The sequence below is a fragment of the Carcharhinus amblyrhynchos genome, chromosome 4, assembly GCF_965287045.1.
Source record: "Carcharhinus amblyrhynchos chromosome 4, sCarAmb.v2.hapA, whole genome shotgun sequence".
Lineage (NCBI taxonomy): Eukaryota > Metazoa > Chordata > Chondrichthyes > Carcharhiniformes > Carcharhinidae > Carcharhinus > Carcharhinus amblyrhynchos.
The window spans coordinates 93,811,576-93,838,120 of NC_137327.1; the positions used below are offsets into that span (position 1 = coordinate 93,811,576).

Genomic DNA, 26,545 nt, shown 5'->3' on the forward strand with positions numbered 1-26,545 from the left:
CGGGGCTTATTGGGCCGAAACACTACTACTCAGATCGGAGCCTTCAACTGCACATGCGCAATAATAAAAAAGAAAACTGCTCCCCAGACACATTGCCAATAATGCAAACCAATGCCAGCAGTGCGGATACAGATCCCATACCAGTTCAAGTTATTCATGAAGACTAGTCTTCTCAACTTTGCCCCTCACCTGAGGTGTGGTGACCCTCGGGTTAAATCATCACCATTCAACTCACTCCCTAAAAGGAAAGAGCCGCTGTGGACATCTGGGACTATGGTGATTTTAGAATTACCCTACACACCTACCTCCTCTCCTGTCAAAGCTTCTGGGATGTTTAGATTTACCTAGTTTATGGCAGCTAGTACCATTAAAAGGGGCAGGTCTTCCCTCCTGCTGATGGTGTTACCCTGTACTGGAATGACTCTGTAGCTGCTGCACTGCACATTTCACACCAGGCCCAGGTCAGAAACATGTGGCTCCCGACCTGGGTTAGGTATAGATGAGCAGAATGGTGGTTGACAGTGATTGCCATTCCACAGAAGTGCCCGACCTAGATACCAGAAGGGAACTAACTGACAAGGATATGAGGAGAGGGCAGGGATTGTATTGTACTGCCAGAGTGATAGTACAGGCACAATGGGCTGAATGATCTCCTTTCGTGCTCTGTCATTTTAATTGAAGTTAGGCCAGAGTTTTACCAGAAGTAACAATTCTCACCTTTGTGTCATTGCTTTTAGATTGTCTCAATGAAAATGTGGTTGCGACCCCAGTAATGAGATCAATGAGAACCAAATTCTGCACAGACTCTGTCACATTCTTTTTGTTTAAGTTTTCCACACCTATTTCTCTTCTCTCTCCATGAAGATGCTGACTCATTCTGCTCGCTCATTCAAATAGTCATTCTCCATATCAAGGCATTGCTGGTGAGGGTAAGACATTGAAGATGGGCAGGAAACAGTTGTCACAAAAGGCACAACTCAACCAATGACGTCAGCAGGAAATTAGATCTTAGGTCTTATCTGCATTAGATCCACAATCTGTGGATATCAATTGGACGCCCCAGTGCAGCTAACAGGTCGGGTCCACGTGAAAATGGATCACCTTCTGAGCTGAGCTCCCACATGGATAGGCGCTGATGGGGGATAGCCCATCAGATAGCAAGAGATGCAGTATTGTTGAGGAGACAGGATACACACTGCTGGCTGTGTTGAAGAACAGTGTGAGCTTTGCCATTTAATTCCAAATTTGGAAGCACTGTCCTAAAACATGTATCAGTACTCTGATTAGCATATTCAAAGAACCTAACCCTGATTTGAAGAAGACACCTCAGACATTTGGAAGTCTCTGACTTCCTGTTTGGTAGGCAGTGCAGTTTCAAGGCAGTTCTGGCCCTATTTACCCTAACTAAGCAAAGACTATATCTTGTGGTTTATATATCAGTACATGTGTACAATCAGTATATAGGGTGACATGGTTGTGCTACCTCACAGTGCCAGGAACTAAGGTTCAGTTCCATTCTTGGGTAACTGTGTGGAGTTTCCACATTCTCTCCGTGTATGCGTGGGTTTTCTCCCAGTGGACCAGTTTCCTCCCACACTCCGAAGATGTGTTAGGTGGATTGGCCGTGCTAAATTGCTCCTTAGTGTTCCAGAATGTGTGGATTAGGGGGATTAGTGGGGCAAATATTTGGGTTACAGTGATAGGGTCTGGGTAGGCAGCTCTGGCAAAAAAAGTTGGTACAGACTTAATGAGCCAGATGACCTCCTTCTGCGCTGTAGGGATTCTATGATTCTATGTGCTTACCTTACAATAGACATGTATGCCACTGTAACAAGGCTTGTGCACCTGAATGCTGGGAGCTATGGTTACAGAACAAAGCTACAAAATAGACATAATAAGAAGGAACATTTTACTTCATTTACCCAAAAAGTTCCTACACTCCTCCGAGTAAATAATCCAGGTTATTTACTGCTGCTTTGTTATTATTTGTGTGAAAAAACACACCTCACATTAGTTTTAAACTTTCCATTCAAAAGTTTGTACAGTACCACAATTGGCATCATCCCCATTTATCCAGCCATTTATGTTGGGCAAATGGAGCTAATTGTGAGCTAATTACAAAGGCACCACTAAAACTCTACGAAGAGCACTGCCTATTTCAGGCAGTTCAAACAACTGCTTACACTTTGTAAAAGAGTGACCTCATATTGTTCAGCCCTTTGGGGAAGCTCCATCATCTTCTGGTGAAATTGACCAGGGTGGCACTGTGGCAGAGTAGTTAGCATTGCTGTTTCACAGTGCCAGGGACCTGGGTTCAATTCTGGCCTTGGTCTGTACAGAGTTTGCACATTCTCCCTGTGTTTGTGTGGGTTTCCTTTGGGTGCTCTGGTTTCCTCTCACAGTTCAAAGATGTACAAGTTAGGTTGATTGGCCATTCTAAATTAACCCTAGTGTTAGGGGATTAGCAGGGTAAATATGTGGGGTTACAGGAATAGGGCCTGTGTGGGATTGTGGTTGGTGCAGACTTAATGGGCCGAATGGCCTCCTTCTGCACTGTAGTATTCTATGATTTTATGACCAGATTGCTTTCAGCATTCAAGCTTTTCCTGGGCCTGCAAACAGAGAGTTTAACATTTTCAGGGCCTTTCTTTTGAACTACTTCCTTCAGTAGCTAAGGGACTGCTTGTTGGCAGCTCATCCTGCACAAGTGGGAAGAGTATACTTCCTTCACAGACCTGAATTTTACAGTTGAACTACAAAACACTGATTAGATCCCTGAGTTATATATTTAAGTGGCTGTGGGCAGGCTGCCTTCCCATTTAGAGCCCTGCCTGCACATTACATCTTGAAGGCATTGGGCATTAAAGAACTAGCCAAGCTGCCCTTCCCCCTGAGAACCACCTAAATACAAACATTGCTTTCTCCAAGTTGCAATAGTAACATTCGTGCTACACAAATACCAGGCAGTGATCATCTCCAACAAGAGAGAATCTAACCACTTCCCTTTGACATTCAGTGGTATTACCATCACTGAACCCCCACCCCCCCCGCCACCATCAACATCCTGGGCGTTACCACTGACCAGAAATTTAGCTGGACCAGTCATATAAATACTGTGACAAAAAGAGCGAGTCAAAGGATGGGAATTCTGACGAGAGTAGCTCACCTCCTGATTCCTCAAAACCTGTCCACTATCTACAAGGCACAGGTCAGGAGTCTTCTGGAATACTCTCCACTTGCCTGGATGAGTGCAGCTCCAACAGTATGCAAGTAGCTTGACACCATCTAGGACAAAGCAGCCTGCTTGATTGGCACCACATCCACCATCTTCAACATTTACTCCTTCCATCCACAATGCACAGTGGCAGCATGTGTAGAAAATGCACTGCAGCAACTCATCAAGGCTCCTTCTAAACCCGTGACCTTTACCACTTAGAAGGTCAAGGGATCACATGCATGGAAACACCACCGCCTGAAGCTTCCCTCCCGGCCCCTCAGCAACCTGATTTGGAAATACATTACCGTTCCTTCATTGTCACTGTCAAATTCACTCCCTTCCTAATAGCACCATGGGTGCTCTAACACAACATTCACTGCAGCGGTTAAAGAAGGCAGCTCATCACCATCTTTTCAAAGGCAATTACAGATGGGCATTACATTCTAGCTTTGCCAGTGACACACATGCCCTGTGAGCAAATAAAAAATGGTGCAGATTTTTCCACATCCTCTCCACCCATTCCATCTTTAAATATACAAAGGAAGTTGGGTGCTCTGGCTGAACATACCATTACACATTAGCTTGTGCCTTTCCAATGAAGAAACACCCAGCTGACACCACAAGACTATAATGTTATGCAACTTAGTTTAGACACAGCTGGTACACCAGATGGATCTGAAGTCAGTTTATTTATCAGATTATGGTGAAAGCAGCAGGTCCTCACCATGGTACCCTGGAAAATATTTAATTTAAGTTCCTTGAGTCATCTGAGGACCTTTCTGTGGAGTTTTGGGGTAGTAATACTGCTTCTGCAACTACATCATCAATCTAGGGCATAGGGCATGTTGAGGCCCTATGATGTAACTTCAACCCCGAAGCAATTTTAACTCCCAGCCTCCGCAGCACGCTCCTTGGAAATTTCATTTCGTGACATGAGCTGGTGCAGTGATGGGCGTCTGAAAGGGTAAGTGCTAAGATTATGTTTGTGGGATCAGGAGGGATTAGATTGCAGACCCTGTCAGATGGCTGAAATGCATGCTTTAAGATTTAATTAGGTATCCGTTAGCACTTGCAAAGCATAAACTTCCCTTTCCAACAGCCAAAATTGACCCCATTATCCACACATTTCCTCCTGCTGCCTCTAATGCCAATAGAGATAGCTACAGTTAAAAATCTGTTCGTTTTTGTATTTCAGACTATTTAAGTCAGCAAAGAGTTGTCCGTTTACCTTTCTTACTTTGTCTCACTCCTTATGTTCCATACTTTTATGCAGTTGTGGCTCTTCAGCAGGATGGTTGTTCATCGTGAACTAGAACTGGCATTCATCTTGGACAGGAATTCCTGTGATGCAAAAGCAGGCCTCTGGCCTAACCAGTGCACTACACTAGGAGTGTCCAAAATGATGTTGGAGCAGTGGTGGTGAGGAAGATCAGACAATGATAGTTCCTGACCTTTTCAGTTCAAAGTTCTTGCCTGGGTAAGAAATGGTGCGAACTTCATCAAAATGAGATTTTTCCCTGTGCTGTTTCCTGGCCCAGTACATTGGATTTCTGGTCTAAGAAGTGCGAAATTTGTAGTCAATCAACTTTAAATTTTCAGTTCACAGGGATAGCTGGTTGGGAAATGGACCGATCACACAGGTGCAGTAGAGGCTGCTCTTCTGAGGCTGAAATTAAAGGACAACCCTAAGAAAGGAAATACTTGCATTTATGCAGAAAGCAAAAGAAAATGTCAGTGTTATTCAGGCTTTTCTGCCCCCTTTAACTGGCTGGTTGCTTCTTCTGGACCACATCACTACTTCCCACAACACCAACAGAATTTCCTCTTTTGCAAGAACAGGCCCCATCGTGATAGAAGAGATTTGTCTGTCCAAGCTTACCAAATAGCCCCAAACCCTTGAAAATGGGTTTGGGTCTTGGTGCAAGTAGCTTCACAACAGATCCACTGAAACCAGGACTCATCCCAATACTTCAAGTGGGAAATAGTGAGTCCAATTAGCCACTCCTTGAGAATATTACCCTGTAGCATACAGCTTTCCTAGCTGTTAATGTCTGGTACACTATAGAGTTTAATTAATAATGCATAAGATGCCTATAGAAAGGGTCACATGCAAGGGAACTCATTGCCAGTATAATTATTATGCTTTACATATTGAAATCCTATTTTTTAAATCCTTCAGTATTGAAGTGTACACTAATTACAAGCTTCTTTTACTTTCTGGATACATATCACAGTGAAATGAATCAAGCAGAATAGCATCTTTACACTTCATGCACTTTGATGTGATGGAGAATAATTTTCTTTGATGAATATTTCTACACTTGCCTTTCAGTAAATTTTCTATTTGTTCAGGGTGGTATGTCGTGCCAGCTGGCAAAGATCAATACTATCAAATCACCTTCAAGTCTCTCCTCAAAGTGAAGAATAGCTAGAAAGCTCTCCAAACTAAAACTCACTGCTCATAAATCATTTAGGTAGTCATTTTTTTTTTATCAGTAAAACATTTAATATCGTGCAATATGTAACAGGTGCAGAAGGCCTCAAACAAACCCACATTCATAGTTCTGCGGTCACTCAAACATGCACTAAGAACCTAAGCATGGTTACGCAACAATCAATATTTAATCCCAGTTTGTGTTGTCAATTAGGTAGTCTGTTGGGCTTAGAGTGTGATAGACAGGATGGAGTTTGCAACTAAATACATAGGCTGGGATTCTTCAGCCTCGCAGGCTCTACTACCGGTGCCAGTAAGAATGGAGAATTTGGCATTTGACCAAATCCCATTTAAAACAGCAGGATTGGAGAATCTCAGTCACGGGCGAGGTTGGAGAATTCTGGCCATTATGTAGCTTTCAGTTTGTTAACGTTATTTGATTTTCACTCAATAATTTCCCACATGTGTGAACCCTAAAATAAGTTTAAAATGAACAAATATATCAGTGACAATTCCAATATTGAGATATTCATTAGGCTGTATTCTGCAGATCTATTTAAAACTCCCATGGTTCCATTTTCCTTAGCAACTGCTGCCAAGCATTGTTGTGACATTTCCAACGTTTGCTCAGCTATCACATCCTGACCTGTTTCCTGAATGACATTATTCATTTTGCAATCCCATTTCCAATTGTGACACCAATATGCAATATTGTGCAGTTAAGTGTAATAATTCTCTGACTAAAAATATATAAATCACCTGCCAAGTTGTTGAGCTTTCATTGAATTTTATGTCATTCCCCTGAGTTCTCCCATAGATACTTGAAACTACAGGGCAAACAGGTTATGAAAAAAAGTCATTTGATTTGGATCTGATTATGTTTATTTGACTTTGGTTGTTACAAAGTTCAGGTCTACACAAGATATGCTTCAAGGTTCAGCATCACAAATCTCTGCCAAAAGTAGGTTCAACATTTCGCATGATTAGGAGTTTATCGTCATTAACCAATATTTAGTTATGTCATAATATGACCCAGGGGTCAGAAAAGGGAATCAATTTGTCGCATGATCTGGATATTATAATTTCAAACATGGTATTATAACACCTTTTATAATCTTGTAGAATATAGATTGATTAATATTTTCATGAATGGCCATCCTGACATCATGATCATGGGTGGCTCACAGGATTGTCTGAACAATTTCCATGTTGCTTTCGTGTTGAAGTGGTTTGTGAGAGGCATTATTCCACAAACTGGTTCATCAGGCTTAACTTCACATTTGCCAGAATCCCATGGGAGTTAGATTTAGTGTAAAACTTGCATCTGAATGCAAATCATTTTAAGATAATTCTGTGAAGAATTAGTCAGAAATTCCATTATGTAACATTGGTGCCTCACCTCATTCGCTTTTTCATTCAGCTTCTGCGTATTCTGAGTTGAAATGAAGGGCTGCTCGCTATTTCATTAAGCTGCTATGAGCGTACGTTAGAACTGGCAGTATCAAAAGCATTGTTAATATGAACTTTTATACTTTTTGTATAATGTGCCTTTAATATAATCAAAATGCTAAAATATGTCATAGGAGCATTATAAAACAAAACATGACACCAAGACACAGAGGAGATATTCGGTATTAGATATTAGGACATGGGTGGCACAGTAGCACAGTGGTTAGCACTGCTGTTTACAGCGCCAGGGATCCGGGTTTGATTCCTGGCCTGGGTCACTGTCTGTGTGGAGTTTTCATACTCTCCCCGTGTCTGCTTGGGTTTTCTCCAGATGCGCCGGTTTCCTCCCACATTCTGAAAGACCGTGGCGACTCGGGGAATTTCACAGTAACTTAATTGCAGTGTTAATATAAGCCTCACTTGTGACTAATAAATAAACTTTACTTTAGGTCAGATGATCAGATGTTTGGCCATAGATTTCAAGAAGCCTCTTAGAGGGAAAATGAGATTGTGAGACTCAGAGTTATGGAAGGAAAGTCCAGAATTCTTAAAGCCCAGGCAACTGAAGGCACAGCCACTCATGGCAGGGCTATTAAAATCGGGGGTGCTCAAGTGGGTAGAATTGAATGAGTGCAGATAACGAGGATATTGTAGGGTTGGAGAAATTGCAAAGTTGGGTAATGGTGAGTCCATGCAGGGATTTTTAAAATTCAGGCTTGGCTAGGGAGCAGTGTTTGTCAGCATGTTCAGGGGTGATGGGTGAACAGGATTGGTATGAATTAAGCCACTGACAACAGAGTTTTGGATGACCTCAAATTACCAAGGACAGAATGTGGGAAAGGAGCCAGGAGTGTGTTAGAATATTCAAATCTAGAGGTAATGAATGCACTGATGAGGATGTCAGAAGCAGATGAGCTAAAGCAGGGGAGAAGCTAGCTAATATTATGGAGATGGAAATAGGGGGCTTGAAAATGTAGTCGAAAGCTCACCTTGATGTCAAATATTAAATAAGGGAGTAGTGGGATGGATTAGGTGTGAGTCTATTATCTTCAATTGTTTCAACCCTGCCACTGGCTGCAACTTCAGCATTGTTCACACTAATGCTAGTGACTATTGTCTCCGCCATCAGTGTTGGAAATGTTGCCATCCCATCCCATGCTAGTTTGGTACTAATACCTCCAGTTGTGTGCCACCTGGTCCTGCAAAAGAGAATAAATATGCCAGTGAGTGTGGTACAATCTATTTGGCTGGTGTGGTTGTCATGGTTGAATAGCTGGCCACGTGTGCAAGATGTGTTTGTAAGACTTGTAGTTAAGTGTGTGGTGATAGACTAAGGCTGTGAATGTAATGTATTGAACATGATTGGTAAATTGCTTATAGATGATTGGTACATTGAGTATTGTTTGAAGCTAGCAGTACAGTCTGTGTGAGATGGCTTTAGGGGAGGGGGCAGGCGGGGAGAGGGCGGAGTTGGGGGAGGCGACATAGAAGACATTTCTCCTCTTACCCACTTTCTCCACCAATGGCATCAAGCAGAGTGGCATAAAGCCTTGGCGTAGACCTTTTACCTGATTGTGTCATAATTCAATGCTTTGCTGCTGACACTCTCATCTACAACCACTGTTAACATCTGCTCCAGCAGCAGACACCTCCTCTTTATGGTGCAGTTTTTAATGGTGCAGGTGCAGCACAAGTTTGGGACAATTACTTTTGGATCCCGTTCACCTTGAAGTTCCTGGGCAGAATTCTCCAATCCCATCTGGGCAGGTTTGGTGTTGGTCAGGAGCGGAAAATCTGATGGGAGCCAAAATGTCAGAAATCTCTCAGCGTAAAATCACAATTGCAATTCTCCTGATTGCGGGTTAACGGTAGGTAGGCTGGTCTTCCTACTGGTGTGAATTCCATTTGCATATTATGAATATTCATTAAAACAACTGCCCACCAGTATCCTGTCAGACTTTCCAATCCTGTGTCACACCAGCAAGAAATTATGTCCATCTAAATCCCAATTGATAAAGAGTGGCATGCACAAGGCAATCCTCATATCATCTGAGATTTTGAGGTGAGTGCAACAAAGCCTTTCTCCTGTAGTGCTGCACTGCCCCTGATGTACTGTTCACCACTCTGCCAGTTCCTGCCCTCCACCTTCATGTCGAGCTGGTCTCCATGGACAGCACCATGTAGCTGAACCCATGAACCCTCCTGTGTCACAGTCTTGTTTCAGTACTGTAACTATGGTTGGGTGTCTTTCCCCCCGCTTGTTTCACACACTACTGTCTTTGTGAATGGCTCTGTGCTGCAGGACTCATGCAGACACTGCAACAAGGGTCCAAGATTCGAACAGCATGGACCAGGGTTGGGGTTGGGAGGCGGCCTGACGAAGACAAGGGAGGGCAATGAAGAAGGAAGACTGTGAAAGGAGGGGAGCAAGTGAGGGTTTACGATGGCAGGCAGAGAGTCAAGGAGGTGGATGAGAAAGGTGAACAATGGAAGGCCGAGGAGAGACTGAGGGAAGGGAAGCTGGAAGACGATGGGCTCAAGGAGATACCATATGTTTACTGAAAAGGGATGCACCAATACTCCACATGTAGCGGGTAGAGGGTCCAAGTGGGGTATGGGCACCTCACGAGTAATGTGCTTGGGCAGAGGGTCATTGAATCAAGATTTCTTCTTGAGGCTGCTGGTTGCTGTATGGTTTGGGTGAAGACAGTTGGGTGGAGACAGTGATATAAGTGTGATGGACTGGTGTTTAAATATGGTGCCTGGACCTTCGAACCTTCCAGCTAATGGCAGGCAACTGCTGGCCCACCTTCAGATTCAGAGGGGAACTTGCCTGTGCTTGATTTATGAGGCCCCAAGTGCAGTATCTGGTGTGGGATCCCACCATTCTGGCCAGCAGGAAAGGTGATATGAAGATGCCGGCATTGGACTGGGGTAAACACAGTAAAAAGTCTCACAACACGAGGTTGGATTTTAACCTGGTGTTGTGAGAGTTCTTACAGCAGAAAAAGTGCCATTGGAGCTCCCTGCCACTGCACTTCATCTCAAAAATGGAGAGTTCCATCTCCTGTGCTGAGCCTCTATAGCTTCTCTCTACAGCAGCACAGGGCAGCACGGTGGCACAGCGGTTAGCATTGCTGCGTCATAGCATCAGAGACCCAGGTTCAATTCTGGCCTCAGGTGACTGTCTATGTAAAGTTTGCACATTCTCTCCGTGTCTGCACGGGTTTCCTCCAGGTGCTCTGGTTTCCTCCCCCAGTCCAAAGATGTGTGGGTTAGGTTGATTGGCCGTGCTAAATTAACCCTTGTGTCAGGGGGATTAGCAGGGTAAATATGTGGGATTATGGTATAGGGTGGGATTGTGGTCGGTGAAGACTTGATGGGCTGAATGGCCTCCTTACACACTAGGGATTCTAAGATGATTCTACGATTTCTTTCAGTTTCTCAATCTATTCTGGCATTGTGTTTTTCCTGTCAGTATTTAAAAATGAATTTGAGGTTCGTTTCTCACAGCTTCACAATTTAAGATTTGAAAGTAAAATGATTGATATAGAGAATGTTGATAGATTAAAATCATAAAAGACAAGAATGACATCCCCACCCCCCCTGCAAATATATATCACACAATGGTTAGCATCTACTGCCTCACAGCACCAGGGGCCCAGGTTTGATTCCCGCCTTAGTTGACTGTGTAGAATTTGCACATTCTCCCCGTGACTGCGTGTGTTTCCTCCAGGTGCTCCAGTTTCCTCCCACACTCCAAAGATGTGCAGGGTAGGAGGATTGGTCATGGTAATGCACAGAGTTACAGGGATAGGGCAGAGGGCAGCCTTACATTGCTTTACAAAGTTAAACATTACAAGTACAGATCTTCCAACTCTACCACACCATAATTTTTGTAACCATCTCGTTATATGGGTCCATAGGAAAACTTACTTAACATACGCCATCTGCATTGAATTAAAGACAACTAATATATGATTAACAAAAGGAAACTTGGTAAATTAACTATTGAAAAAGGTGGATTTATCTTGCATCTTTAAAGTAGAAAAATCCCCAAATTACATCACAGGGACATAACCAAACAAAATTTAACATCAATGCACACTTTTTCACATTGAAAATATTAGGGCGGATAATGGAAAGCTTGGTTAAAGAGGATGGTCTTAAAAGAGCATCTTAAAGATGGAAAGAAGTAGTAGGGAGGTAGACAGGTTCAAAGAGGAAAGTTAGAGTTCATCAGGTGTAATGCCTGTTCTTGCCAGGTTGGATCTAGTATGTCTCTCTTGTGGGATCAGGAATTGGATTCACTTTGAATTTGAATTGCTTTTTGGAGCAAACAAGGAGAGATTAAGGCTCACCTGTTCATTCTGTGCATCGGCTTTGTAACTCAGAGAAAGGAATTTGTTTTTAAATTACAGCCTTGGCAGCTGAAGACAGCAATTATTGAAGTGATTAAAATCAGGGTAGTTTAAGAGGCTAGAATTCAAGGGGACACCAATACCTCGGAGGGCTACTGGAGGTTACAAAGTTAAGCAGCGATGAAGCCATGGATCTATTCAAAAGCAAGAATCAGGATTGTAAAATCCTGAGTCTTGGACAAAATACAACATGAGAAATGATTTTACAAGGTGGAAAGGCATTGATTATCAGAAAGCTTTTGAACTGATCACTAACTGAATGAGTGAGAAGATGGAAATTGTTATTAAGGAAGTAAAATGTGGAAAGAGCTGACGAGTAGGGAATCACAGGGACCAATTCTAGGCCAATGTTTTTAATAATCGTAGGAAGGGATGGTAACAAAACTCTCCATATTTATTGATACCAAATATGAGAAGCATAAGAAATAGTGGAAATATGTACGTGCACAGATGGAGAGCTTGAGTGATTTGGCATAAAAATGAGAGATGTTATTTTATGCAGTCAATGGAAAAAGTTATGGAACTGTGAAAGGGAAGCAAAGAAAGAAATCTCAGAAGAAATGTGGATAGTTGACAGGAAACGTGATAGGAATTGAGAGGATTTTATGAGAACTTGAACTTTCTGCACAATGTGCAGATGTGATGAACAGAAAGCAGGAAGTGGTGATGAGTCAGCTGGTGCAGAAGTGCCTACACCCTACAGGAAGTGATAGCATGTACATTGGTCTGCAATCATGTTGTTTATACAATACCATTCTGAACGCTGTAGTATCAGTGACATGGGGAAGGGGGCATTGTGCCCTTGGAGTATATATTGAGTTGCTAAAGAGCACAAGACACACAAGTAAGAAGGAGTCATTGCAAATAATGATATTTGTGTGGAGCAGAGGTGAAAGAAGCGATGTGGCATTTAAGAGCTTGAGGAGTGTATAAATGGAGTCCCGGCAAGATGTTCAGTATTAGCACCAGCTCTAAGACAAATAATAGATTCAAAAGGTGAAAATATATTTTCAAACATGGTGTAAATGTGGAATTGTTTAGTCAAGGATTCAATGGACACTAACAGTATTAAACATTTCAAAAGGATGATGAATGGTTAAGAAAGCACTATCTCTGTAATTTTTGGGAGCAGCCCCATGCTCCTTCTTGTAAAGTCCATTATTCTAGGCTTAGGACATGAAGCATGTTGGGGAAGGATGAGTGTGGATTATTTAAATACATCTGCATCATAGAAAAGAATGATCTCTTGGAGTGTGCTTGTCTTAAAATAGCTGTCTAACCTTTTATATCTGGGGCCTAATATGTGTCTCGGATCCTATGAATCATCCTATGCATGATTTTGCAGAAATGTGAGCCTTGATTGACAGACAAATATTCTAATGTGCAACAATTAAACCATCAGGCATTACATTTGCAAGACCTCAGAGACAAAGGAAGCAAAAATCCCCATGCGCATAAAGGTCGCACTGCATATTGATAAAAATCAAGAACTCCAACCTGCATAAAGCCTCCCACCACATACAGATGGCCCAGGAGTTAAAACCCTCATAATCTGAGGTGAAACTTAAGAGTTAAAGAATCTACCTCTTTGTTCCTACATTAGCTGCATACACAGACAGGAGGCTGAGGGAGTAGCTGAGACAGAAGGTCATCCACTCTCAATTATATTTTGTAACAATCAGAATGGACAGTTAGGTAGCAAAACATACTGATTGTGGCATTGGTGTCAGGAGGATGGAGATTAATTTAACTGCACAGTGTTTCACAGTCCTCCAAAGCTCATAAATTATTGAACAGTATCACAACAGCATTATTTATAAATTGCATCAGGCTATTTTTAATTGGAGGGGACAAACCCCTGGCAAGTAATGGCCTGAGCTTGAACTTTTATCAGAACTCTTGAGGGAGAAAATCCAGTGCCTGAGGTATTTGCAACATAAGTGCATTGGTAACCCACCCTTCCCTTGTGAAAGTAGATAAAGTGGTTAGATCCTCTTTTGTCAGGGAGGTGGGGTAATGCCTCGAGATATTTTCTGTTTACTAAAAGAGCTCAGGAAACGGCAGATGTTTGCAACGGACAGTCAGTGCATTTGAACCACACATTCTCAGCAAAGGGTGTTCCGTACCAGCTGAAGGCAGCTCAAGTATTGGGGCATCTTAAACTGATAGGCTACCTGTGTCAATTGAGCTACCAGTTCAGAGGTGAGTGTGAAGAATGAATTACTGAATTGGAGGTTAGTCACTTGATTGATTGGTAATTACATTGGCTGAACAGTTGGCTCAGCAGGTCTTCTGTGTGGGGTCCTGTATTTTTTCAGTGTTGTATTCTGTTTTTCCTATTGTGTCCAGGTGCTTTATGAGATTTATAAGGTAAGATAGTCTGCAACCTTACTGCAGCACTGATGACATTTTAACTTTAAGGGGTAGAAATTTGACTAGGGCAATAACACAAAACGAGCAATTTGGACCGAACGCCCCTTTGTACACTATGTCTCATATTCAGTTCTATTGCTATCAGTGGCGTTAAATATCAGATGTTGCTTACAGGCAGCCAGTCTAACACTGCCTGTTTCACACCATTATTCGAGACCAATTTCCAACCCCAAATTTTACTTTTAAAACTTTTTTATTTAAATTGCATTTTTAGAATAAAATGATACTGTTGAAATGACAACTAGTAGCTGCTGTAGATTAATTCATCCCATGGATGGCATGAGGAATTCTGGACAGCACTTGGTTTTTCTTGGAACTTTAATTACCTAGTGGGATAAGGATATTCCTTTAAATTTCCTCTCCTCCTAGAAAGAGGCATATATATCTTTGCACTTATTAAGATCGCCTCACAGCATTGATCTGGATAAAGCAGCCTCAGATCCATCTGATCTAATCCTTTCAGATTATTGGCTTTATCATCTTCCCATTGCAAAATCTCGCTGCTGCTTCAAATTATTTGAATGCATTATTTTTCACAAGTCCATGCTTGTACTCTTTGTCCTTCCTCTGTGTCACCTTGGCTCAGTAGATGACAATCTCAGTGCTGATTCAGTTGGGTTGTGAGTTCAAGACCCATTCAAGAATTTTTGTGCTTAATTCAACCTGACATTGTATTGTAGTACAATGGGAATACAGTATGAGATAATGTCTTTTCAATGAGATGTAAAATGAGGTGCTGTTCAGGTGGATATAAAGGATCTGATATTGATAATTGGAAATGAGCAATGGTGCCAAAAGTAAACCAAAATGGCTAATCAGCCAACTTGTCAGCTGGCTGTTTGATATTGTTGTGTCCAAATTAGTCACTGCATCTGCTAACACAGCAACAAAAACAAAACATCATAAATAACTTACTGGATGTGAAGTACCAGGAAGTCATAAGGAAATACAAACTGTTCTGTGTGAAGAAATGCTTTGTTTGTCCTAATATTGAACTGAAAACTCTTAACTAATTCCTACTGACTGGGATTAAAGGCAACAGATCAAATTATTTAGCATCCTGGACAGGATTTCTGAAGGCCACTCGGGGCAGGACCAGAGGCAGGCAGGCCCACAATATCGGACCATCTGCAGGCACATGTTAGACCAGCACCATCCTAGCCCCTGAATCATTTTTCAGAAACCTAGGTATGGAGGCGAATTACTTTCCACCCACAAACAGTAGCAAAGCAATTGAAGTAATTAAATGGCCTATTCAGGCAACTCTCTTGCGTCAACTGGAAATTTTCATGGCCAGTGAGAGAAGACAGCCCCCCAGTGGGAGACCAGGAGGATCAGTGCCCCAGGAAATTTCAACCCAGATCCCATTGTGGCCCTGTTGCCCATCTAAATGATTGCCATAGTGTAGTCACAATCTTCACAACCTGCCTTGTGGTGACGCTTCCCCTCTACATTAGCAGCCTGGTAGCTGTGGTCATTTTGATGTGTTGAGGTTTGCAAAGTCCTATGAGGGTGCTTCTGTCTTTCTCCTTTGACTGCTTCAGAAGGCTCCAGCTTTCTAGGTACTGAAGGGCCTCCAATTTGCCTTTCAGAATTGAGATCACCCCCTTCATCCTTAATTAGATGGCAGCGCACCCTCTGGCCATTAATTAACTATTGATCTAAAAATTGTATCTGGCGACTGTGACATAATGCAAAGTCAGGACCCAGAAGCTACCCTAATATTGGATACGAGATCCCAAAATGAAAATCCAGCCTCTATTTATTTTGTATATTGCCACCTCATTCTGTTTGAAAATGGTGAGTGATGAGTGAATTAACACCTATATTCACTTTGCATTTCCTTTTGCCAAGTCCTTTCCACAGTGCATTTAGTGAAATTGGTTGAGAGCATCACATTGAAGTCAATGGAAAAGAAAATCTGGTTGGGGTGCAACATGAGTTGTCAATTACCGTTTCGTGTCACCATCCAAGAACAGTTTCACCCACTATGTGTCTGTTCTTGCTTTCAGTATAAATTGCCATGCATTTTTCCATATTGAATGTAACTTGTTAGTGATCTGTCCAATTAACGTCCATATGCATGTCCTCAATGTCCTGCACAGTGTGGTGGCCTATACAAACTGAGTTACATTGGACTAGGATTACAAAGCAAAGCCAGTGATCAATAACTGGAGTACATTGGAATCGTTCAACTCAAAGCTCCCCCATTTCATATAATGGGAACAAATGTGAATGGGTTTCCTGATTGTGCTTGGGTGTGAATCAGTTTTCTGATTGTGCTCAGGTGTGAATCAATTTCCTGCTCGAGCTCAGGTGTAAAGCAATGCCAGGGTATAGGGCATCTAGCGAACTTAAATGGAGAGGATTCTAAGAAGCTAGTTGTAAGGTGGGTTTGGCCAAAGTTGGGGCTGCGTTTGAGTCAGATACTAAGGAAATTTGGCATGCTTACTACGACTCTCACCAATATTTACAGATGCACCATAGAAAGCACCCTTTCTGGCTGAATTACAGCTTGGTATGGCTCCAGCTCTGCCCAAGACCGTAAGAAACTACAAAACTTTGTGAATGTAGCCCAATCCATCACGCAAACCAGCCTCCCATCTATTGACTCTGTCTATACTTCCTGCTGCCTCGGCAAAACAACCAGCATAATTAAGGACCGGGCATCCCAGAAGTTCTCTTTTCCACCTTCTTCCGTTGGGAAAAAGATACAAAAGTCTGAGGTGACTTACCAACCGACTCAAGAACAGCTTCTCCCCTGCTCCCATCAGACTTGAATGGACCTACCTTGCATTAAGTTGATCTTTCTCCACACCCTAGTTATGTGTGTAACACTACATTTTGCACTCATTTCCTTACTGTGATCAGTATGCTCCGTCTGAATAGTGCACAAGAAACAATACTTTTCACTGTACGTTAATACATGCAACAATAATAAATCAAATCAAGTCAAGATATGGGAATGTCTGTTCTGGATCCAGCCCAAATTTCTCACCAGTCATTTTACTGTAAATTTACTTTCGACTTTGGCATTGGGATCAGATCTTTATTGACATGTTGAATTCTTTGTGCATATAATTGCCTCTGTAATTTTCTCGATAACAGGTAAATAATACACATCAGTACCAGGCCATGATGACACATTATGGGAAAGTGTCCTTGAGTTCTGTTTTATTCTTTCATGGGATGTATTCATTGCTGGCTAGGCCAGCACATATTGTCCATCCTAATTGCCCTGGAGAAAGTGGAGGGGAGCTGCCTTCTTGAAATGCGGCTGGTACGTGCACAGGATTTTGACCCAGTGAAGAAACGGTAGGATATTTCTAAGCCAGGATGATGAGTACTTGGAGGTTGTCTTCCCATGAATCTACCACCCTTGTCCTTTGAAATGGTTGAGGTTGTGGGTTTGGAAGGTGCAGTCGAAGGAGCCTTGCTGAATTGTTGCATGCATCTTGTAGATGGTACTCACTGCTGGCACAGTGTGTCGGTGGTGGAGGGAGTGAATGTTTGTGGATGGGATGCAAATCAAGTGAGCTGTTTTGTCCCAGATTGTGTCAACTTCGACTTGTTGGAGTTGCACCCATCCAACCAAGTAGAGAGTATTTTGTCACAACCCTGACTTCTGTCTAGCAGATAGTAGACAGGCTTTGGGGAGTCAGGAAGTGAGTTATTAGTTGCATGATTTCCAGCCTCTGATCTGCATTTGTAGCCACAGTATTAATATGGCTAGTCCAGTTAATTTTCTGGTCTATGGTAATTCCTGGGATGTTGATAGTAGGGGAGCCAGTGATGGCAATGCCATTGGATATCAAGGGGTGATGGTTAGATTCTCCCTTATTGAGATAGTAATTGTAAGATATTCATGTGGCACAAGTATTACTTGCCACTTATCAGACCAAGCCTGGATGCTATCCAAGTATTGCTGCTTCGGTATCTGATGTACCACAAATGGTGTTGAACATTGTACAATCCATACCCACTTCTGACCTTACAATAGAGGGAAGCCATTGATGAAGCAAATGACACTGTTTGGGCCTAGAACATTATGCTGAGGAACACTTAAAATGATGTCTTGAGTTGATTGACCTCCAACTACCACAACCATCTTCCTTTGTCAGGTATGACTGCAGGCAGCAGACAGTTTTCTCCCTGATTCCCATTGACTCAATTTTGCTCTGTCTCCTTGATGCCAAAGTCGGTCACATACTGCCTCGATGTTAAGGGCAACCACCCTTGCCTCACTTCTGGAGATCAGCTCTTTTCTCCATGTTTGAATTAAGGTTGTAATAAGTTCAGGAGCTGAGTGGCCCTGGTGGAACCCAAATTGAACATCAGTGTTTCAGAGTTAGTGCTACTCGTTAGCGCTGTTGATGACCTCTTCCAAAACTTTCCATCAGTTAACTCAATTGCCTGGACAGCTGGTTAGTGGTGCAGAGTGACGCCAACATCACAGGTTTAATTCTCACACCAGCTGAGGTTATTCACAAAGGCCTGCATTCCCAAACTTGTCCCTCACCTGTGATGTGGTGTCCTCAGGTTAAATCACCACCAATCAGCTCTCCCCCTTGAAGGGGTGAGCAGCGTGTCTTCACCTTATTTCACCATCACTTTACTGATGATCAAATGTAGACTGATGAGGCAATAATTTGCCCAGTTGGATTTGCCCTGCTTTTGTGTGCAAGACATAACTGAGCAATTTTTCATTTTGTTGTATAGATACCAGTGTTGGAGTTGTACTGGAACAGCTTGGCTTGAGGTGTAGCATGTTCTGGAGCACAGGTCTTCAATGCCATTACTGGAATGTTTGCAAGGCCCTGTAGCCTTTGCAGTATCCAGCGCTTTCAGCCACTTCTTGATGTCATGTGAAGACTGACAACTATGATGCTGGGCCCCAAAGGATGAGGTGGAGATGGATCGTCCACTCAGCACTTTTGGCTGAAGTTTGTTGCAATTGTCTTTTGCACTAATGTGCTGGATTCCCCAATCCTTGAGGATGAGGATTTTGTGGAGTTTTCTCCTCTTCCAATTTGTTGTTTAATTGACCACCATCATTCATGATTGGGTTGGCAGGACTGCAGAGCTTATGTCTGATCTGTTCGTTATGGGATCACTTAGCTCTGTCTATCACATTGCTGTCTGGCATGGAAGTATTCCTGTGACTGTTGTACTACGTGCTTGCAGGTCATTGCATTGAAAAGGAGCTCATTAAAGCATGGGTTAACATGTGACTGAAGAATAGTATTACTCACAATATGATGTATAGAGTCACATGGTAATAGGCACAGAGAGGACATTCTGGAAGCCTACAGGCATGGAGAAGCAGCACCAAAAATGACAGTGGCTGTAATTTTCTGGCTGTTCACACCGGCGGGATTCTCCAGTTCTGCCGGCAATGCCTGCGGGTTTCCCACTGGCATGGGGTGACATCAATGGGAATCCCACCGCTAGCAAACAACAAGCCACCTTCCACCAGCATACAGCTGGGAGACAGGAAATATCTAAAATCTGTAAATAGAATAATCGAATAATAGAATCCTTACATTGCAGAAGGAGGCTATTTGGCCCATTGAGTCTGGACCGACCACAATCCCACCTAGGCTCTTTCCCTATAACCCCACATATTCACCCTGCTAATCCCCTGACACAAGAGTAAATTTTAACATGGCCAATCAACCTAACCTGCACATCTTTGGACTATGGGAAGAAACTGGAGCACACCGGAGTAAGCCCAAGCAAACACAGGAAGAATGTGCAAACTGCACATAGACAGTAACCCGAGGCTGGCATTGAACCTGGGTTCCTGGTGCTGTGAGACAGCAATGCTAACCACTGTGGCACTGTGCCACCCCACCACTGTGCCACCATGCTGCCCCAGCTAAAGACTAATAGTCTAGTTAAAGACTAACAAATAGTTTGAGTTTAAATATATAAGTCTCAAGATCTCATCACGGAAACATCTAAAGTACGTGTATTAAAACAGTGACTAGCAGAAAAATGCTTTCCCCAATTCTGTCCCCAACTTACATGGGTAGCAGCATCTCCACCTTGTCATTTATGAGAGAGGATTGATGGCACACATGTCTACTGTGGAGTTATATGCCCCCATATTGCACTTACTTCCATTTCGTTTTCTCTTACATTCCTTGCCCTCTGGCTTGCCAGCTTTCTGAATGTTGGAATTACATTTTTTAAGTTCATTTACGGGATGTGGGCATCGTTGGCCAGGCCAGTATTTATTGCCCATGCTTAGTTGCCCTTGAGAAGGTTATGGTCAACTGTCCTCTTGAATCGCTGCAGTACCTAAGTGCTGTTAGAGAGGGAGTTGCAGGATTTTGACCCAGTGACTGTGAAGGAACAGCAATATATTTCCAAGTTGATTTTTGGATCCTCACTGTCCACGGGCTTAGTCATAATGTAGAGATGCCAACATTGGACTGGGCTAAACACAGTAAGAAGTCTCACAACAGCAGGTTTAAGCACAATATCGAGGGCCGAAGGGCCTGTACTGTGCTGTATTGTTCTATGTTTCTATGTTTATGTTTCTATGATGTAACTTTCTAAGACCGGTTGGACTTAAACCTGGTGTTGTGAGACTTCTTACACGGGGATGGTGCCAGGGGACTGGGGAGTGGCGAATGTTGTTCTTCTGTTCAAGAAAGGAAATAGGAATGATAATTATGATAATCTGGTAATTATAGGCCAGTCAGTCTTACTTTGGTGGTCGGTAAGTTAGTGGAAAAGGTCCTGAGGGATAGGATTTATGACCATTTGGAAAGATGCAGCTTAACTCGGGATAGTCAACGCGGATTCATGAAGGGTAAGTCTTGCCTCGCAAATTTGATTGAATTCTTTGAGGAGGTAACTAAGTATGTGGATGAAGGTAGAGCAGTGGATGTTGTATACATGGATTTTAGTAAGGCGTTTGATAAGTTTCCCTATGGTGGACTCATGAAGAAAGTAAGGAGGTGTGGGAAAGAGAGAAATTTGGCCGATTGGATAAGCAACTGGCTATCTCATAGAAGCCAGAGGATGGTGGTGAATGGAAAATTTTCAGACTGGAGGCCAGTTACCAGTGGTGTACTACAGAGATCAGTGCTGGGTCCTCTGCTATTTGTGATTTTTATCAATGACTTGGAGGAGGGGGCTGATGGGTGGGTTAGTAAATTTGCCGATGACACCAAGATTGGTGGAGTAGTGGATGAGGTGGAGGGCTGTTGTTGGCTGCAAAGAGACATTGATAGGATGCAGAGCTGGGCCAAAAAATGACAGATAGAGTTTAATGATAAGTATGAGATGATTCATTTTGGTAGGACAAATTTGAACGTGGATTACAGGGTCTGACGAATGTGGAGGAACAGCGAGATCTTCGGGCTCATATCCACAGATCTCTGAAGGTTGCCACTCAAGTGGATAGAGCCGTGAAGAAGGCCTATAGTCTGTTAGCGTTTATTAACAGGGGGTTTCAGTTTAAGAGCCGTGGGGTTATGCTGCAACTATACAGAACTCAGGTGAGACCACATTTGGAATATTGTGTGCAGTTCTGGTCACCTCACTATAAAAAGGATGTGGGAGCATTGGAGAGCGTGCAGAAGAGATTTATCAGGATGCTGCCTGGTTTAGATGGTAGGTCTTATGAGGAAAGTTTGAGGGAGCTGGGGCTTTTCTCTTTAGAGTGGAGGAGGATGAGAGGCGACTTAATAGAGGTTTATAAGGTGATTAGGGGAATAGATAGAGTGGACGTGCAGAGACTATTTCCTTGGGTGGATGTAGCTGTTACTTGGGGGCATAACTATAAAGTTCATGGTGGGAGATATAGGGGGGATGTCCGAGGTAGATTCTTCACTCAGAGAGTGGTTGGGGCGTGGAATGCACTGCCTGTTGTGATAGTGGAGTCGGACAGTTTAGGAAGTTTCAAGCGGTTATTGGATAGGCACACGGAGCACACCAGAATGATAGGGAGTGGGATAGCTTGATCTTGGTTTCGGACAAAGCTCAGCACAACATCGAGGGCTGAAGAACCTGTACTGTGCTGTTCTATGTTTCTATGTTTATGTTTCTATGATGTAACTTTCTAAAGCCTATAGGAATTTGTTTACGCCTTGTGTAGCCTCTGATACTTTTGCACTTCAGCTAGGGTGATTCTGTGGTTTCCCATTCAGCCAGCTGCCTACACAACACCCAAACTGTGCAGTCAGCTATAAATAATGAATTGATCCTGCAGAATTGAAGTTTCAGCTAACTGCAGAGTTCGACTGCAAAATTGTGTCTTCCAGTTCTATACATGCTGACTTGAACAGTTTAAAGTATCGGCAAAGAGGATAAATGCCAACATAGAGTGACTGAGCGAACTGTTCTGTTTCGATGTTGCTTTTTATATGTAATTCTGTGCAATACTTCGGCTCCAACAATAAGCAGAAGCAGTCAGCCATTGCTCCCAGTGTTAGCGGAGAATCAAACAGCAAAACAGCTTTGTATGGGATTATTTTTAATAGAAACAGACAAACAAGGATCTATATCATCTGAACTGCCTTGAAATTGTTACTATAGGGTTCATTGGTTCTGTACAGAATGTACAGTGAATGAATGGACAAGGAAGTGCGATAGTACGGAGGGTATGAGAGGCTATAAGGGATAGCTTGGCATGAAGGGCACTTACCTTTCTAAAGATACCCTAATCCAGATTATGGTTCATGACATTTCTGAAGGGCTGTGAACCAGGAGTCCTTTAAACATTGGGCCAATTCCATGAAAATTGCAGGGCCAAGGAAAAGCCCATCCTCGTAATAGAACCAATCAGGTTGGGAGTGCAGGGGGTAAGCTTGCAATTCACACCAACCCAGACCGTAACTCGCACTGGTGAACATGGGGGGTGTCGAGAATGAGGTTAGTCTGGTAGCATGGCCCTTTAAGGGGGTCGGGGGGGAAACGTTACCTGAGGGTCACATGATCAGATTGAAACCTAAGGATTGTCAAGGCAGGAAGCTGAGGCAATTAGGAGCGAGGGGATATACCCTGGGTGGAGGACGTCTTGCAGTTGGAGCCAGGGAGGAGAATTGTTCAATCACATTGTAGTCTGATCTTTTGCATAGAAAATTATTTTTTGTTGGCAATAAAGCCTTTGTTAATTCAAGCCACATCAAGTTGCCCTCGATCGATTATAATCGGGAGTCCCAGAATTGGGTCCTGGCTGCCATTTTTTCATCTCCATGGTATCTTGCTGACTCCATGAGAATCCAGCCCAATACTGAGGGTAAATCAATGTTCAAGAAAGGTTCATCATAACCTCCTTGTGCTTGTGCTCAGTGGCTCTATTTATAAAGTCAGGATCCCACTGGCCTTTTGACCTGTTTTTCCACCCAGGGCATTCTGTACCCACATAAGGAGTCAACCTCAAAAATACATGTTTTACAGAAGTAGTCAATCCCGCAGGCAATATGGGGTGTTGCGAAGATGTGCATCAGATGCTGATGACATTTCAAAATGGTGACCACCCACACCTATGCCAGCAGCCTCCTTTTATGCAATAAATGGATCCCCACATTTGGAAGGATATCTTGAGGCTTCAAATTTCAACTTGTACACTGACATCTATGGTACATTTAGGAGGCACGAAGATTTAAGAAGCTTTTTGTAAGAGAGATGCTTAAGAAGAGAATTCCAGAGTTTGGGCCTAAGCAGTTGAAGGCATAGCCATCAATGTTGAAGTGATGAAAATTGGGATTGCTTAAGTGGCCAGAAGTGTAGGAATGCAGAAATCGTAGAGCATTGTCAGTCAAGAGAGAGCTTCAGAGATAGGGAGGGCGAGGCTACAGAGGGATTTGGAAACAAGATGAGAATTTTAAAGTCAAGATGTTGTTGGATCAAGTTCATCATCTGGCGGTGTTGCTGGACTGGGTTCATCATAGGTCAATGAGCATAGGGGTAATGGGTTAACTTGGCATCTGGAGCTAGACAGGTGAGAGGAAGTAAGAGGAGGACATTGAATCCCAAACAAGACTGATTAAAGAGTGGAATATACCATAAGCTGATATAATGACAGTAACTCAAGGATATTCAGGAGTTAAATACCAGAAAATGACAGAATCAAAAAAGAGGATGTGAATTGACAGAAGAATATGGTAGTGCTAATAAAGGAAGAAATATTAGCTAAGGTGTCGAGAGAACTTACTGCTCTTCTACAGATAGTAGATCAGATTGTTAACTTCCATCTGAGCAGGCTAACCAGTACATTAGTTAAACATGTCTTTTGAAGCTTAGCATTTCTGTCACCCTTGCTCTTCCTCAGTACTGTCAGCGACAATTATAAACACAAGTCCTGCAGTGAGGTTTGAATTTGACCCGATGACTCAAAGGGGAGGACACCATACCAGCTGAATTACATTGGAACAAGGACAATGTTCACATCTTTATTCCCATCACAAATCTCACCTACCTGAAATACACATTGAGAAATTTCAAATGCATTGCCTTTGACATTCCATAGCCTTGCTGATGCCCAGTGCTGGTAGCTGAGGTTATATGCCAGGCAAAGACTTTCTGGACTCCAGAAGAATTAGAAAATGCAGCCCAGAAAATAGCAAAAATTGAAGTTTAATAAGGGAATAATGAATGTGCCCTCAGGATCCATCTCCCCGTCCAAAAAAAAGGATCTTGTGGCTATTTGCATATTGCGTATCAATAATTTATAAATTGGCCATCTCAGAAAAACACATTTCTTTGTCAGCAATGCAACTGATGGAATTTTGGGCATAGTTTCAAATTAGATTATAACAAGTACTTTCAGTATATCACCACTTGTTTTGTTTCTCTACTCGTGATAGGTTTTGTCAGTGAGATTGTGCTCATAGTTTTGAAACTGGTACATGCTACTTTTGTAGCTTGGTTTAAACTGCACCTGCCTGTCTCCATTTTCTGCAAGCTAAACATGGCTCGTTTGGAGCGTTTTGTGTGTCTGTTGATCTTTGCGGGAGGGGGATACTTTATTACTCGGTGACATTGATTGCTTGTTGCTGTCTGACTCTCAGTGCTTTAGTAGCAGTTGATTGTGACTTAACATGAGCTTGGTGCTTTAATTTTCCTGCTGATTTAAACAGTACACCAATAATTACCGAAATTGCATCTTAGATCAGAGATCAAACACAAAAACTCCAATCGAAGTCAGCACAAGAATTGAGTTTTGCAGTGAATCGATCTGTTGCAGTGAGTGGAATCTCCAATTGAACCCCAGCCACATTCCTAAAATACTCCAGCGCAGCCTGCTTCATGTCATGTTTCTGAGTTTATGTTGATGTCCATTTATTTATCTTTATCTTCAGCTGGATCAAACTTGGATCAGGAGAGTAAGAGGACTGCTCACTTCAAATCATTATGGCAACAGAATGTAAATGTGTTCGGCTCCTCTTCCAGACCACCCTGTGTGGAGGAATTACATCAAGAGGCCCAGCTCAATCTTCAGGCTCTGCTTCAAGGTAAGAAAGGCATTGAGTAGCGTGACCTGTGATTGAAAAGTCAGATTAAACACATACCTAGATTATTGGGTGTATTATATTGAATTAGGGGAAGGGATAGCGTGTTCTCAACAACAGCAGTAAGTCATTGCTTTTTCCACTTGTTGCCGCCTCCTGTGCTAAAGTTGTTGATACTTGTGTGTTCTGAAAACATCTGGCACCTCATCAAAGTATTTGTCTCTGAGGCTTAATAGTCATTTTAACAGTGAAATATATTCTGACCAAACCCAGGCTGCCGTCGTGTTATTTTCCTGCAAATAGTTACTTCTCTTTCTCTGTCCATGGGTTCCTGAGCCCAGTTGTAGCACCGCCAACTCCTGCCCAATAAAGGCCTGAAATGATACATGAGCCAGTGCCAAATCAGACAGCAGTTTGACTTTTGACACTTCCTCTCGTACTGGGGTCCACAGACCAATGATAACTCACAAAGAGCTGCAAGGGTCCATGACGCAGGGCTTGGCAACTGTCCAGGACACTGGTCAAGAGTAACAAATTAATGTTGGCCACTGTTATTCTCAGCTGCTCATTAGCCCCTGTTCTCCTTCTCCTCCAGAGCAATCTTTGGTCTCTCTCTCGGTCCTGCTCTCTCTCTTGCTCCCACGCTCGCTCTCTGTGCTCCTGCTCTCTCACTGTGCTCCCACTCTCTCTCTGTGCTCTCACTCTCGCTGTGTTCTCACTCTGTCTCTGTGCTCTCACTCTCTCTCTGTGCTCCTGTTCTCTCTCCCTCTGCTCCTGCTCTTTCTCTGTCATCCTGCTCTCTCTCTTTGAGCTCCTGCTCTCTCTCTGTGCTCTCACTCTCTATTTGTGCTCTTGCTCTTTCTTAGTCCTCCTGTTCTCTCTCCGTGCTCCTGTTCTCTCTCCATGCTCCTGTTCTCTCTCCATGCTCCTGTTCTCTCTCTCCGTGCTCCTGTTCTCTCTCCGTGCTCCTGTTCTCTCTCCGTGCTCCTGTTCTCTCTCCGTGCTCCTGTTCTCTCTCCGTGCTCCTGTTCTCTCTCCGTGCTCCTGTTCTCTCTCCGTGCTCCTGTTCTCTCTCCGTGCTCCTGTTCTCTCTCTCCGTGCTCCTGCTCTCTCTCCGTGCTCC

The 26,545-nt window shown here is 43.0% G+C and overlaps 1 protein-coding gene across 3 annotated transcripts in view; it reads left to right on the forward strand.

Annotated features, from left to right (window-relative positions):
- The window catches only part of nhsl2 (NHS-like 2), a 288,523-nt gene that overhangs the window by 224,549 nt on the left and 37,429 nt on the right, over positions 1 to 26,545 (forward strand). For all 3 annotated transcript variants that reach the window (XM_080187560.1, XM_080187561.1, XM_080187562.1), the window contains exon 2: positions 25,273 to 25,425. In XM_080187560.1, the coding sequence (XP_080043686.1) occupies positions 25,273 to 25,425 (153 nt within the window). The remainder of the gene's footprint in view (positions 1 to 25,272; positions 25,426 to 26,545) is intronic.